At 36.9% G+C, this 15,872-nt stretch overlaps 1 protein-coding gene and 1 pseudogene across 3 annotated transcripts in view; one reads left to right on the top strand and one right to left on the bottom strand.

Annotated features, from left to right (window-relative positions):
- Positions 1-14,933, top strand: part of LOC110776166 (tyrosyl-DNA phosphodiesterase 1) — a 31,178-nt gene extending 16,245 nt beyond the window's left edge. The window contains exons 9-18 of one of the 3 annotated variants that reach the window (XR_008922704.1): positions 541-675; positions 2,197-2,346; positions 3,566-3,669; positions 5,007-5,060; positions 5,165-5,255; positions 5,598-5,675; positions 5,763-5,916; positions 6,111-6,271; positions 11,473-11,604; positions 14,606-14,933. Coding sequence is in view for 1 of the 3 variants with exons in the window: in XM_021980720.2 (XP_021836412.2) it covers positions 541-675; positions 2,197-2,346; positions 3,566-3,669; positions 5,007-5,060; positions 5,165-5,255; positions 5,598-5,675; positions 5,763-5,916; positions 6,111-6,184 (840 nt within the window). In the remaining 2 variants the exon portion in view is untranslated. Of the gene's footprint in view, positions 1-540; positions 676-2,196; positions 2,347-3,565; positions 3,670-5,006; positions 5,061-5,164; positions 5,256-5,597; positions 5,676-5,762; positions 5,917-6,110; positions 6,618-11,472; positions 11,605-14,605 lie in introns of those variants that run through there. The other 2 variants (XR_008922705.1, XM_021980720.2) reach the window with 2 other exon arrangements.
- LOC110776165 (ankyrin repeat-containing protein ITN1-like) lies at positions 7,639-11,460 on the bottom strand (annotated as a pseudogene).
- Positions 14,934-15,872: the final 939 nt, after the last annotated feature.

The following is a 15,872-nucleotide window of genomic DNA, read 5'->3' as shown; positions in this document are numbered from 1 at the left end:
TTTCTGAAAGTTTATTCCTATTCGGAGCTGCTAAAATTGCTTTATTTATTTTTGCTTCTGTTAGTCATCAAAGTCATTACAGTTTCAATAATTTGGAATTTTTCTAAATAATGTGGTTGCGTAGAAGTGGTACTCAACTATTGGTATAGACAATGTCATATCTTCAATGTGTTGTAGACTCTTCAATTATCCAGGCAGTTGATCTCTTGTATCCTGCTGATAGTATGTTTGTTAGTGGGAATTGCAGACTGGAATTGGGAATGGGAGATTAAAAATTTAAAATTGCGAATTTGTTTCGTGGGAGGTGGGTGGGCTGCGGGCATGGAAGTGGCATCAGATGAAATTCTTCTCCCATGTTTCTATTTACCTTTTGGGGCCCAGGAGTTCACTTTAACAATGTTTAAGAGCCCGGGGAACTTATTTTCACGCGCAGCTTTTCATTTCTTGTACACTTATTCTCTTGTGACTTCTTTCAGTTGACACTAAATGTGTGTGTATTGTATTTTTTTTTTTTTGACTAGTTTGTATGTGTTATTCCAGGTCAGATTAATTGCATCTGTTCCAGGATATCATTCTGGGTCTAATTTAAAGAAGTGGGGTCACATGAAGCTACGCTCTATCCTAGAGCAATGTACTTTCGATGATGAGTTTAAGAAATCGCCACTAATTTATCAGGTAATGGGAGAATAGCTACTCCCTCAGTTTTCCTAATTACTTGTAGCATCAAAAACCGGGGTAAAGGAGTTAGTGGAAAGTGGTTTCCCTTTTGACTTATTTCGGGTGGGACAGTGGAAGTTGTTTAGAGATATGGGTTTTTAAAAATAATATAAGTGAACCTATATGATGGGGTAAGGGAGGGTCAAAGAATTATTTTGTCACAAAAAGAATAAAGAAAAAGTAGGCAGATCAATGAAGAACACACCTAAACGGAAAGTAGGAAGATCAATGGGGAACATGTGGACTATTCAACTTACTTATTTGAAGCTTTAGTTCAATTATCATTTTTGATTAGCAAGAGAAATCCAGGCGGACAACCTTAAACATCCTTTGGATGAATTACAAAACGCTTTGAGATTCGAAAAAAAGAAGATAAAAGAGCACAACAAAACCCTAGCTCAGACATTGGCCAAACCCCAGCCCCTGTTCAGAGTGAACTAGGTGAATAAACATTCAAACGGCGAACGGGTGACAAATAACTAAGCTAAAAAAAAGCTCTTCCATCTCACTAATACAACAGATCTCAAAAGTAAAGAATAACCTGAATCACACGAAACTAATAACGAAATAAAAAGAAAATTGACAATCATAATCTACAAAGTTTACATCAAGAGTAGTGAAGTTTTAGTTCATGCTGGTGCATTAAACTCCTTGGTTTAGGTATATGCTGTCCTTAGTTTTAAAATCAATTACCCTCCTATGCTAAAATCATTTTCCCGTTTTTGGGAGAAGATGAAGTTGGTTTAGGTATGTGCTGTCCTTAGTTTTAAAAAGCGCGCTTTTTTGCGCTTAAAGCCCTGGAAGCTCGAAAGCTTACAGCAAAACGCTTCTGCCAGCCGAAGCCTAGCGACATACAGGAAGCGCGCACTTCCTAGCGCTTGGGCACTTATGCGCTTCCTGTAGTCTGGGCACATGAGCACATCAAGCCCTTCTTTTTTATAAAAAATAAAGCAACATGACTCTAATCTTCTTTTTTAATGTATCACGTGATTTCTTTTTTAAAAGAAGCGAATATTTTGGGAAGTTTTTGAAAACCCTAGTGCAATTTTCTCCCGTGGCCGGATTTCTCTAGCCTTCTTGTCGGATTTCTCCCGTGGGATTCTGAATTTTTCTTTCATCGTTTTGATTTTTTTTTTGTCATCTTTCCTTTCTTCTCCATATTTTCTGAACTTTTGAAATTTTATTATTTCTTTCCGGGTTTTTTTAAGCACGAAACGAAGTCGCTTAAGCGAAGCGCTTCGCCTATGAAAAGTGTGCGCTTTCGCTTTGCGCTTAAGCTCCAGGGCCCTTTTGCGCTTCAGTGAGTTTTGCGCTTTTTAAAACTAAGGTGCTGTCGTCGTAAAATTGGAGAAGACGGGGTGATGTCAGTTGCCTACCTACAGTTTCTGGTTGCCATGTTGCATATTTGAAATTTGGCCTTTTAGACAATGGCTGCTTTAAAGTGTCTCCCGTTCTCATTAAAGTTGTGTTTTGGTTCAGTTTTCCTCTCTTGGTTCACTGGATGAGAAGTGGATGACTGAACTAAGAACTTCATTGTCATCTGGCTTGTCAGCTGATAAATCCGCCCTAGGTTTGGGCGAACCACGGATCATATGGCCTACCGTGGAAGATGTGAGATGGTCACTGGAGGTAACATTTAATTGCTTTACCTGTTTTGGGTGCTTGTTGCATAATTTGTATTACTCCCTCCGTCTCAATTTAATTGTCTCAATTTTCGACCATCTTAATTTAATTGTCAGACTTCCTTTTATGGCATGGACCAATAATATTTTATTACATATTTTTTCCCACCTGCTTCCTCTCTCATTCAATTAAATATAATAGATAAGCTAATATCTACTAATCGCTAAATACTCTGTGAAAAGCTTAATGCGACAATTAAATAGGGACGGGGGGTTTATGTTTTTCTCTCTTGCTGACAACTTGTTTTTGACAGCTTGTTATAATTTAACTGGTTTCGTGGTTCATGTAGACTACTAGTTTACTTTGTCTCTCCAACCAAGTAACAGTAGAAATAGGGAGAAATTCCCTAAATTATAGCGTAAGCTGATCTGTAAAGAGTAGTATTCTTCAAATTTTTGCCCTTCAAAAGTTTGTTCAATCTTAAAACAAATCAATTTCCATGTGATGCCGTTGTCTGGGGGATCTATTGTTAAGCATTGACATACAATTAGTGGTATTGTTTTGTATTTAGGTTAGGGTTTCTCCGGACAGTCCTTAAACTTTCAGGCACATCAGGGAACCACTTGATGTTTTTTGGGCCTCCCAATGTCATACACTTATATCTCATATCTATACCCTTTCCTTAAAGACGAATTACTAGTTCGTCTATATGACTTGGTTTCATTTTAGTGACTGATGATTTATTGATGGTTCTGTAAGAAAATTATGAGTGCAACATGCTTATAGAGGAGCTTGTCACGACTCACGTGTACATTTTTATGTCTGTTTCTTCTGAGTATTAAAAAAACCCTGTTACACTTCATAATTACTAGTAATGTTGTTGAATGCGTTAATTGGTGTGACAGAAAATGAGGAAAGTTCAGATGGTTGTTCCTAGCTAAAAATTTACGTGCTTTCTCATGAAGTCTTTAAAATAATACGTTGTACTTCTCTATTGAAGACTAGGTGAATGCCTGAAAAATATTTGTCGGGAATGATAGTCTGGTAAATTTAAGTCTCTACCTCCTTCCCCACCCCCCCACCCCCCGACTTTGCTACTTATTGCATCGTGATACCGGTTATTTTAGAGACTTGTAAACTGCTGCAGATCGGTTCTGAATGGTTTATAGGAAAAAAAATCTTTTATGAAGATGTTACAAAACTTACTTTTTTCTTTCTGGTTCAGGGTTATGCAGCTGGAAATGCTGTCCCAAGTCCAATTAAAAATGTGGAGAAGGAATTTCTGAAGAAATACTGGGCAAAGTGGAAGGCTACTCACACGGGTCGCTGGTACCATCTTTTATTTTATCCACTTGACTAAATTTGAAGCTGAAAATTTTACTTTATTTTTTTTTATTCTCTAATGAAATGACAGTCAGCTGTATTAGTTGTCAAAACTGTAGTAGTGACTGGTAGTTCTTACTCCCTAATACGGTTGGTAAGTCGCCAGTTTTTTTTTTGTTTTTTGTTTATCGGAAAGATGAAGGACCCTACTAAACCAACACCTCTTAGATCAGCCAACCTATCTACACAGGTCAACGCTTAAGAGAGGCGGGATGATAAGGGAATCCTACTCCCAAGCATAACGTAGTTAATGGGCCTCGAACTTCACCAACCAAGCTTGGTTAACATTACAGTACTAGGGATGGTTTTTTTTATACAACAACAACCAACCCTTAGTCCCAAAATGATTGGGGTCGGCCGTCGGTTAACATGAAATGTCAAAATAATTGGGACGGTTATTTTATATAAAAAAGTTTTTATCTGTGTCATTTAGCTCATCAGACTTGAACTGGCATAGGGGAACTTTTGTCTATTCGTGCTGGGAGTCTCTCTTGAATAGTACCCTGTGTCTTATTCTCTTACTCATTATTGTTGCTGTGGATTAGGATTGGAAAACGGACATATTGACAAGTTCATCAACTACAGTAACCAATGGGATTGTTAAAATTACCTAGTTGTCCTTGCCAAACATTTTAGTTTCTTATTCCATGGGTATAATTTTAAGTTGAATTGCGACCCTATGATAGAAGATCTGTCTAATAGATTTGTGTGCTTTACATATTGGTTGTTTTGTTCTTCATATTCGTATGTTGAGCTCTGTGACTTACAGTTCTAGCTTGCTCAGCGGTTTGTCCTCCTGACTATGCCTTTTTTCTGATCTTTCTTCTCATTTAAAGCAATAGTTTGTCAGTTATCAACAATGTCAAAAGATCTTGAAAAATCAATTCAAATTTGTGGAGTTCCCATGTTACTCATCAGTCTGATGTAATTAATAGTGCCTCCTGTCAGATCCCCTCTCCATGACAGTAAAGGTATATCACAGTTGCTTGATCGATAGATGCACACGCTGTATAAATCTTGATGACACATTTAGTGTGACCAAGATTGTTCCAGAGTTTCCAAATTGAGAAGCGTTTTCTAGGTTCAGAAGGGAAAATGGATACAACTTTTGTTTCCTCCGCCCCTTTAGTTATTTTTTTAGGGTGCAAAACTAGGGGAAGAACCCCGACAAAAAATTAAACCCTCCGTCCCTTTAGTTGATTGCCTGTTTATTAGTTATGGTTGAAGACACTGATGTATTATGTTACTTGTTGACAGTGATGGTGACATTCTTTTGTTTACAGCCGTGCAATGCCCCATATAAAGACATTTGTTCGTTATAATGGTCAAAATATCGCGTAAGAACATTTATCCTTATCTCTGATTCTTTCTAGTTTTTTATTTCCTTTCAACAAATAATTGTACCATAGGGTTCTGACCAGTGCCACTCATTTCAAAACAGTTGGTTCTTGCTAACTTCATCAAACCTCAGCAAAGCTGCTTGGGGAGCCCTTCAAAAGAATAACTCTCAATTGATGATACGTTCCTATGAGGTATTTGCAATTTCGTCGAGTGCTAAGGAGATGTTTATTTAGACATAACATATGATACTGTAACCGATACATGATTACCTGCATAACTGCATTATGTATTTGGGCTTATACCCTGAATGAACTCTTAATGCAAGTTGTTGTCAATCTATTTTTCTGACCTTTTTTGAATCCCGTACCCAGTATTGGTGGTTTGACATGATTAAGGAAAGGAGGGAGTATTTAAGTTTTGAAAAAACAACAAAAAAACAACACAGTTTAAAAGAAATATGAGGTCTGACTCATCATGGGCTTTACAAGATTATGTATCTCATTCTTGCTGTTTATTCTGTCTGAATGACCCAGCTTGGCGTGCTGTTTTTGCCTACTGTTGTCAAAAATGGTTTTGGATTTTCTTGCACGAAGGATAAGAGCTCTTGTAAGGTATTTTTTTCTTTCTATTCTGTTCTCGGGAGCTCTTGCAACATTGTTATAGTTGTTGTATTTTCTGATTTTGGGATGTTAATGCAGGATACAAGTGGATCAATGGCAAATTCTAGAAATCGGAAGATTAAACTAGTTTCACTGACTTGGCCAGGAAGAGATGATCATGATGATTCTAACTCTGAAGTAGTTCCTCTTCCTGTGCCTTACGAACTTCCTCCAAAGTTGTACTCTTCTCAGGGTCAGTTTTTTTTTCTTTCCTTTGCCCTTTGCCCTTTGCCCTTTTCCCTTTTTCTGTTTCGTATTTTGTTTATTGTTGAAGGTCACTTCTCGTGTAATTTCTTATCAAGAATGATGGCTTGTGCCCTTGTGGCGTCTAGGCGACCGGACCTTTGTTAGTTTCAGGCATGTCTCTAAATTCCTTTTCAACTGCAGATGTTCCGTGGTCGTGGGAACGTCAATACAGACAAAAGGATGTGTATGGTCAAGTTTGGCCCAGGCAGGTGTAGCTTTATTCCACTCAAGACACCAAAAGTGGCATCAAACTGCATCTACCCGTGCTCTGACATTGTGAAACTACAGAATTCTTCCGAAAGGTGTGCATTGCCATCTCTAATCCTAGTAACCGTTCAATCTGTAAATAGTAGGGTTCATGTTGATTCTCAATTATCTGAGTTCTACCTATAGTTTCTGCTTGAGTAGCGTACGAATGAGATACAAGTCATTACTCAAAATTTATTTAATCTCTTTTTTCAATTTACTGACGAAATAGAAAAAGCCATTGGTTCTTGTGTTCATTGAGTTCCTCCTGGTATTTATCGAAGGTTTCAATTTTAAGCTTCTCAGCTTCTGAAAGCTGCTGACCCATGAATTGATGTGAGAAACATACTTTTGTGCATGCATCGTTATGATAATCACCAAAAAGGAGGAATTAACAAACTATTTTTTTTTCTTTTTTTGTTTGTTTTACTTTCTAGCTTCCTTGCATTGAAATGACTAATAGTTTCCAGAAATTCCCATAGGTTGTGTATATCATGAGAACATTTTGACACAGAAGTCCGTATTACTAGTACTTGTGTCTTCTATACTCGATATTTAAGGAAGGGATGTTATATTTATTGGTAAGTTACCAATATAATCACAAAAATCCAGTGAAGGTAAATCTGAAATGTGAGTTAGCCAATTCTCTAACAAAATTATTTTCTCCAAATCTCTTCTTAATATTTAAAGCTAAACCTTAGCCATATTACTTTCCGCCAGCTCTCTCTGCTTCTTAATAGGTTAAAACTTAGCCATGTTACTAGCTCTCTCTGAATGTAGATAACACTCTGGTTTGGCCTCAGTGTGTCTATACTCTATAGCACGTATATCTTGAATTTGGAGACCAACTGTTGAGAACACTCTGGTTCTACCTCAGTGTGTATATAGACGTCTCCTCTGCATGTTGCAGCTAAACTACAACACGCAAGCTATCCAAAGCTGAAATTCCTGTCAATTTGGATTTAGACGAGGTAACAAATTAGAAAAACAAAAGCTGGTTAAAATAAACCTAAACTTCACGTTTTTGAAATTTGATACCTTATATCTACATTAAGCCGCAGAGGATGAATAAGTGAAGCTGATGGGGCTGGATTCTTTTAACCTCATTTTGTGGTGTCTGTTATTAGAAAGACCGTACTGAGAAAATGGGATTAGTCATGCTTATGTTGTAGAAACACTTTAAAGGATAAATTATAGATGAAGATGTTAGGAGGAAAGTTGGAGCTGCAGATATTGAGGACAAAACAAGAGATAATTAATTATTGTGGTTTGGGCATGTGAGACGGATGTTAAAGAAAATATCGTAAAATCTAGTTTCAAATGATAAATAGTTGAAACCAAAAGTTCTAATTATTTACCCAGATGCTATTGATGACATGGGATTGATGACAACTCATTTTTAAAACCCGAGTCTCACCCCCCCTACTCTCATTTTTATATACCCATTCTCATTTTTATAGGAGTCACACTGTGAAAAGGGACCGCACCTAAGAAGGGGACACCTGGGATCCTCGCCCTATATAAGCAGAGGTTTTAAACTCTAAAAGATATATCTAAAAGACATTTTCCAAAACTCTTGAATTACAATAATAAAGTGGAATTTGTTAAATATAATAATTCACAGTGCAATGCCCCTGAATGGTCGTAAAGAGCGTTGTAACATCCGCAAGATTCCACTTTTGCGACCGTTACCGTGATTGGGACCGCAGTTGGGACCTTGACTTTTGTCTAAGAGGAGTACCATGTTCTGATGCAATGGGATTTACTATCTGTGAGGGTGTTGTATGTTTTATATAGCCGAAGTGAGATCCATTAGAACTAGAAAAGGTTGGACCATTTGTAGAGTGGGATAGGGATGTTGTCGTTGGAGCATACTCATGATCATGCGGAGAAGAGGCTGGCGACCGGAGATGAGTGAGATTAAGATTATTTGATGCCTTTGTAGAAGTAGTCTCGAAAAGTTTTGATATACTTGATTCAAATAGAGATTGATGAGAGTTGTAGGTTGACTGATATATGTCCACCAGGAGAGGGTACTGCTGTAAGGCAAAAAGGGTAACAGGGATTGAGGCTATTAAGGCGATAAGAGTAGGAGCCCACTTTATACCTTCTCGGAAAGTGATGAAGAACGTAGCTGTGAAGGCTACTATCATGGTTGCTATTGAAATGAGCAGCAAAATAAGCCCGCTCATGAGCTTCACTGGCAATGATACTAGGAAATCATCTTCCGCATATCTTGAAGTAAGGATTGACAAGAAGATCAATATTGAAGCTGTAGAGGAGAACAGCGATACTCCATTTGACACAGAAAAAACCACAAAACAGGCCTTTTCTTGAAAGACCGGAATTCCTTTTTCATTTACACCTCCAGGTAATTGGAAGGCTGCTGTGAATACCATGGTAGCTATTAGAGTTGCGACAAGAGCACATGATTCTGCTGTCTTCTTCATCCACTCCTCACCCTTTGTCCTCAATCCTTCATGCTCTTCACTAAACAATGTATGAGGTGTTTTATGATCATTGTTTTCAGCTTCGATGTACTCGGGCCTCACTATCCTTTTCACTGCCTGCAAACCAAACAATTGTTAGTTACTTAGTTGTGAATTTTCTGATGATGAATTGATGGGAAGACTTATCCAGAACTACCTTGAACCACAAGATCTCTCGTTGCATTTGCAAAGTTGCCCCAGACACACAATTTAGACGATGGGGAGGTGCCAACTTACCAGCCAAATGCAACATGTTATTTCCATTCTCATCTTTGTAAGTAGCTATCAAGTCTTTGATTGCTCCGATTTCATATATAAGTTTGAAAATCTCTTCTTGACGGTGCTTCACGGCTATATGAAAAATAGTGTACCTATTTTCATCTACCTTCCATATTAGATCAGGATAAGATTGGATCAATGTTGTTAGGAATTCGACCTTCCCAAGCTTAGCTGCAACAAATAGTAACCGCCATGGGTAGCCAATCAGTGCAGATATATCCTCTTCCTTCTGTCTGATGACTTCATTCCAAAGGTTCTGTACTAAGTGAAGTGCAACTTCTGATTCCATGCTTTTACCTTGATCTACGATGGTCCCTGAAAATAAATTTATATTATTTAATATGCTCATGAGTCCGTTGGTAGCTTATTGCGATGTTGACTAGGTAAGTGTCTTGAAAATTACATTGCAATGAGAACCTCTTCTAAATGTTCAATTGAACGTAAGCAGTCTTTAGGGGCTTTCGAGCCAATGCATGTAATGCAGTCTCTTTCTTTGCATCCCGAAGAAGGGCCAAGTAGCGGTGCTTGCTTAGAATATGCAATGCAACATCTGTATTATGAAACATCATAAAAAAAAGAGAGAAGGTAAAGAAGTTAGAATTAGTATTTTGAACAAATTGCTTTTACCTAATTCTACCGTTTTTCAATAGATATGTCATTTGTTTTTTCATGTTTTAGTAAGTAAAAAATATTCAGCATGAGTACTTGCAAAGAGAAGAATTTTAGTAAATATTGTCCCTTGTTGAGTTATCTGCTTTCACTATTGCTATAGGAATTTGGCTTACCAAACATATCAGTGTCGATAGAGCTGGTAAGTAAGCCTATTCGATCTTGGTCCGTCAGTTGTTCATCATCAGTTACTTGAAGAAGGTACCACACCATATGTTGATGCCCTAGCAACACCGCCATATGGAGTGGTGTCATATCTTGACTGCCTCTGATGTTTGGCAATTCTTTGTTTTTTTTAACCATCACTTCTGCAATTTTTACCACCCCAGAAACAGCAGCAAAGCATAGAGCTGTGTTACCAAGTTTATTGGCTAAAGTAAGAGAATCTGCATCCATGAGATTAACCAGCTCCTTAACAAGATGTAGATGCTTTGCTGCTGCTGCTATGTGAAGAACTGTTTCCCCACCTTTGGTGATCTTTGAGCGAATCCATTTAGGAGATATACTGGCAACACGTTCTATTTCTAACCAATCTCCTCTAAGTGCTGCTCGATATATTCTCACTCCATATGCCAAGAATTCAGCCCCTGTTACATGTATGATGCAGCCAAACATTACTCAAGATTCCTTATTATTATTTTTCATCTGCAGTAATGGTTTCTGTTGGTTCTGTTCCCCCCCACAAAAGCTCCTTACTTTTCATTGTACTGTCAAAACCCAGCCAAACCTTTTGTTGTATTTTTCGTCCCGTCTTCTCTTATGTTATGTTGGGTAGGGTGTAAAACGTTTTCATGGAAAACAATTTGCCTCTTTTCAATCATTTTACATTATTTGGTTTAGCAAGGGATGAAAAACAATTTTCCATAACTCCCTCAAAGGTGGAAAAACTTTTTCCATTTGAAAGGGAGGGAAACCACATTTCCATTTTTCTTACCTCCCTCTTCTTTCTTCCCCCTCAGTTTTCACCATTTTCTCCCATTTATTTTTAAGGAACCAAACAAAGGAAAACTAGTTTGGAATTGTGTTTTCTCTTAGAGAATGTTTTTCCATGGAAATCATTTTGCACTGGAAACGTTTTCAGCAAACCAAACGAAGCCTTATTCTGCTCTTTCGAAATTTTAGGCCGAATCTGAATTACTTGGTATTACTTCACTGTGCTAGGATTGAAAAGACTCCAGGTGAAAAATAACAAAAAATGAAAAATAATAATTTGGTTGGTGATATTGTAGTTCTACTATTTTTAAACTTTTCTTGGTACTTGGGCAGCAAAAAGGTCAATATTTATTGCTTTGACACAACTAAAAACCTCCAGTAAAAGTTTTGTGTCTTATAGAGAGGTTGAACTCACCAGATTCCGGTCTAGTGTTTGGGAACGTTGCTGTAATTGATGTCGGTAATGGTGGCAGTGTTAGCGGAGGTAAAGGGAGTGGGAATGTCTGAGGTAGAGGTTGAGATTGCAGGGGAAGTACATCTTCTGCTTGTGGTGAACTCGCCATTTGTTGCGTTCTTGTTGTGCCTGCCTTTCTCTAGTTGTAGACAATTTGAAACTGTCAGCTTGGTTTTATGATTCTAAAGATAATTGCTTTTTAACTGGATTAGGCGTTTGAGCTTGTTTAAACATTTTTTTAATCTGTTGTGTTGAAACAATGAAGTCAACTTCAAGTCTCCCCTGTCCCTTGAGCAAGTGTAATTTCTTTCTACTTTCGTACTGGAGACTTTTTTGGCTGATCACATAGGACACTAGTTGACATATCATCCAGTATTAATTAAAACGTGTGGGAACAAAAGGGGATGTTATTTATTTATTTATTTATTTTCAGAAATAAGATGAAGGACCCTACGCCCCTACCGGTCTGGAATTCCTCTTGGGTTAACCCGGCCCGAGGTACTTACTTTGGGAGGAGGAGGGAAGGATAAGGGGAAACTCTCCTCCAAAGTTAAATCTTTTGAAGGTAAAATCTTTTGAAAGGTCTTGTGCGCATAAGTTGTACAATAGATTTATTGTACACCAAGTTAACTTTTTATGCAGTTTTTTAGTAACTTTAATCTAGTTTTTTATAACTTTTATGTTATAACAAAAAATTGATAGATAAACATTTAAGGGGTTAAATGATTAATTTTATACATTATTAGTGATTTGGATTATTTTTAATTAAAATAAAAAAAATTGTTACTAAAAAATAGATAACTTTTACATATATAAAGGTAACTTTTAAGCATATTTTTACTTCGATGTACAATATTTATTGTATTGTAAATAAGAATTGGTGAAAATCATTTCCGTTAGGCCAAGCTTTACTTGGTAAGAAAAGGGGAAGACGAGTACGTGACTAGTTTATTATAGCAGGTGCAATGAATTTTGTTGAAGATGGAACTAGTGCCAACTCGTGTGGACTTTACTTGACAATTATCCATTAGAGTATCCATTTTTTGCTCCGTCAAAGGTTTTTTTCCTTCATAATTTACTCCGTACTAAAATTGTTCTAGAATAATGTCAGTATTGGAGTGATTGAGTTGACTACTTATTATGGAGTATTTAATTGATTTTACTATAAAAAAAATTCCCCCTCTCTTCCTTGGCAATACATGATGGAAACGTAGTTATAGACAAATTTTTTTTATTTTTTTTTACTTGACATAGGCTCAAACTTGCATAAAGTAAAAAGTCTTACAAAAATTACAAAAATTAAACTAAAAACCGAATTAATAGATAACGTAAGGGCCCTGTGCTCTTCTTGTTTTAGCCCGTAATTGTTGAAAACGCCTTGCTCATGCCACTTACATGACGTTATATTGCCAAGGCACAATGCATCTATGTTTCCTTTATAGCAGATGGTACTAATGTTATGCAAAACATGGGGAACAAGGATAGGAGAGAAAGATAACCAATGTGATAGGCTAGGTTGATTCACCTTGTGTATTGCGCACAAGTGTCTACACACAACTTGTTTAGCATACTATAAACCCCCACAAAATGAGGAGTGGTGTTTAAATAAAGATTTTTGAAAGCGCTAAGAGAAACCCTCAACGCTAACCTAAAGGGAGAAATAACAAAAGTTACTCTCCACGACCAAATGACAACCCAAACCGGAGGACACTGACCCTTCTTGTTACTCATTACTCCTTTCCTAAAACAACTAAGACTTTTACCCCTAGGCCCACTCTCAAACTCAAACGAGATAATTTCCATTATTCTAACACTAGCATTAGAAACGGAGAGACTAACTTTATCACATAATAACTCCCCAAACCAACCAACAAACCCCCTAATTTGAACCTCAAAGGGGGTAAACCACCTACAACCTGGATAACTTCTTAAGAAGAACCCAGATAACACCAGGAAACACGCACAGGTGACCTCTTATGTCAACAACCTTAGACGGACCAATCTTAGAAAAAACAACAAAAAACAACAAAAAAATCCCAAAATGCATCATTAAAACTGAGCATCTTATTCAACTAATCTAGAGACTACCACAAAGCAAAGCAGAGGAGAACATGCACACACTAATGGAAATTTAATCCCAACAACCTGAAATCCTAAAACTATTTACCGTCAAGGTCGGGGTGAGTCGACACTACAGGACGGCGATGGTCACCTTTACCATCAAGATCAGGGTGGTCCGACACAAAACAAGACGACGACGATTAGAAAGGACCGGGAAAACAAGCCAACATAGGGTACTACCCTAAACCTACAAACAGAAACAACCAAGACGAACAATTCCAAATCCAACAACAAACCCTTACCCTAACCAAAATTACCTCACCGATAAACAGAGGCGGGTCAAAGGGTGGGATTGGAAGAGCGGCGACGAGGTTGAAATTCTGACCTGTTCAATTACCTCTGAACACAAAATCAAATCTTTGCTTGGATACTCCGGTAACCCGAACAAGAAACTCCTGCGATATCTAATACCTCCCGACACCTAAACAACAAACCCGACGAGAGGAGCACGAACAAAGAGGAGGAGGAAACAATGCTTGGTTCCTCTTTCAACCCTCAACCGAGTGAACACAACCCTTACTAGACTAAAGAAACAACAAAAAACTACTACAGAAACGACGCACAAGCTCGTCGGCGGCCGTTAAGGCGACGACCACCAGCGAGCTTATGGTGGCGGCGGTTAGGGTTTTGAGGTTTAGGGTTTTCTTTGGAGGCACTACAAAATTATGCATCAATTAGAGATGGATTTTGAGACGGATACAATCAACGTCTCAAACTTGAGACGAGTTACTAAAACTTGGTCTCTAAATTAAAATTGAGATGAAATTGTACATAGTGTTTCAAACATTCCGTCTCAAGTTTGTAATGGGTTCGCAAAAATTCCGTCTCAAATTTTTTTGAGACGCCCTCTATAGAGACGCCCTATTTATGTCTCAAATCCGTCTCTAAGCATCATTTTGAGACGGATTTGGACTATATAGAGACGAAATTTCTCGTCTCTATAAAATGATTATTTTGTAGTGAGGAGAGGAAGTTAGAGAGAGAACGGGGATTCGATTGTTTTATTTTATTATGGGTGCAAAGATTATGAAATCGTTAAAGGCTATCAACAAATACTAAAATTATACTCGTATTATGGTCCGGATATTTAGACAGAATCTCATTATTTTATCATTACTATAATCATAGTAGTCACGACATCATATAAAAGGGAATAAAGAATACATTTCACTTAGCAAAATACTTCATCCGTTCTTATTTATATACACAATTGAGATTTTGACACTATTCACACAAGTTTTTTTGAATTCGTTTTGCGATTTATACATAAGAAAAAATAGCCGTGTGGGGCCTTATTAGATTAGTCTCAAAAAATATTTTTTGAATATTAAATTTTCATAATTCTTTTCTTATACATAATGAGATATATTAGAGCACATACAACCTTGATATATAGCTTGGGTCAAGTGATAATTGACAGGATAAAATGACTACAATGTTGACAGTGTACAAGGGTCAAAATTTAATTAACTTGACCCGGGTCGCATATGTGACCTAAGGTCAAGTGCATTAAAATTGGAGGTGGGACCGACTTCTGCTCCACTTGCGATTACATCGGCTGTTTGCATGCAAATATTTGATGTAATTTGTACCGTGATTATATACTGTATGCATGTAACAAATATTTCAAGTTGTTGAGCTCATGTGAACCTGCCACGAATGCAAGCATGTAATTAATTTTTTTATTTTTTTTTTGTTTTTCATTTTGCATGATAACAATCCAGTTATGTATAAATTTTACTTCATTGTGTTATATATGTATGTTTAAGATTATACGTTACATTTTTTATTTATATGTAATGTTAATTTAATTTCATATTTTTTTCGTTTGTTAAAATTAACAATTATGTTTGAAGGTTAATTTTTCAAGTGGAGTATATGTAAAAGTAAAAAAGTAGGTAAGAGAAATTAATGACCTTGAGTCAAAATTGTAGAAGCAAAATGAGAGATTTAAGTAAGTGGTATGTCAAGTTAGTGAAATATGAGGTGGAAGAAGGAGAAGGATGAGAGAGAAATTATTTTTCATTTGGCCGAAGGTCAAGGATACACATGGTCTTAAGGGTTGAAATTATGCATTGACAAACGTATCTAAATAATTGTGTCATTTAAAAAAAAAAAAAAAACATAGTAAATACGATGTATTTGAATGATAGTAATAATTTTATCACAATTGGTCAATAATTGTGAGATTTGTGACGGTGTTGTGTTTGGTTAAGTTTGGGTTTTGTTTTTGGATTTGGGCTATTTTTTAAAAGGGTATCGGGTCAATAACTGATCAAGTCAATTTCATGTAGGTTTGGTTCGGTTTTATTTTAAATGGGAATGAGGTCTAATTTTGATAACTCACTTTGGGTAATTGGGTTCGGTTTTATTTTAAATGGGAATGAGGTCTAATTTTGATAACTCACTTTGGGTAATTGGGTTCGGTTTTATTTTAAATGGGAATGAGGTCTAATTTTGATAACTCACTTTGGGTAATTGGGTTCGGATTAACTTTATTAGGTCTAGTAGTACTTCATAAGGTGAACAATTACAACACTTGAAAGTACAGAAATAGAGGCACAAATAGCCAAATGCACACCAGTAATTCCTTTCCTCACAATGTGTGTGAAAACTCTTGACTTCAACTCATCAATCTCTTCAACCATCTTCAGCTTCTCTTCTTGATGTTTACTGATTTCCTTCTTGAGCCGGGCAATCTCAGAAATCGCA

The sequence above is a fragment of the Spinacia oleracea genome, chromosome 6 (assembly GCF_020520425.1).
Source record: "Spinacia oleracea cultivar Varoflay chromosome 6, BTI_SOV_V1, whole genome shotgun sequence".
Lineage (NCBI taxonomy): Eukaryota > Viridiplantae > Streptophyta > Magnoliopsida > Caryophyllales > Amaranthaceae > Spinacia > Spinacia oleracea.
This window is presented reverse-complemented; position numbering and strand designations above follow the sequence as displayed.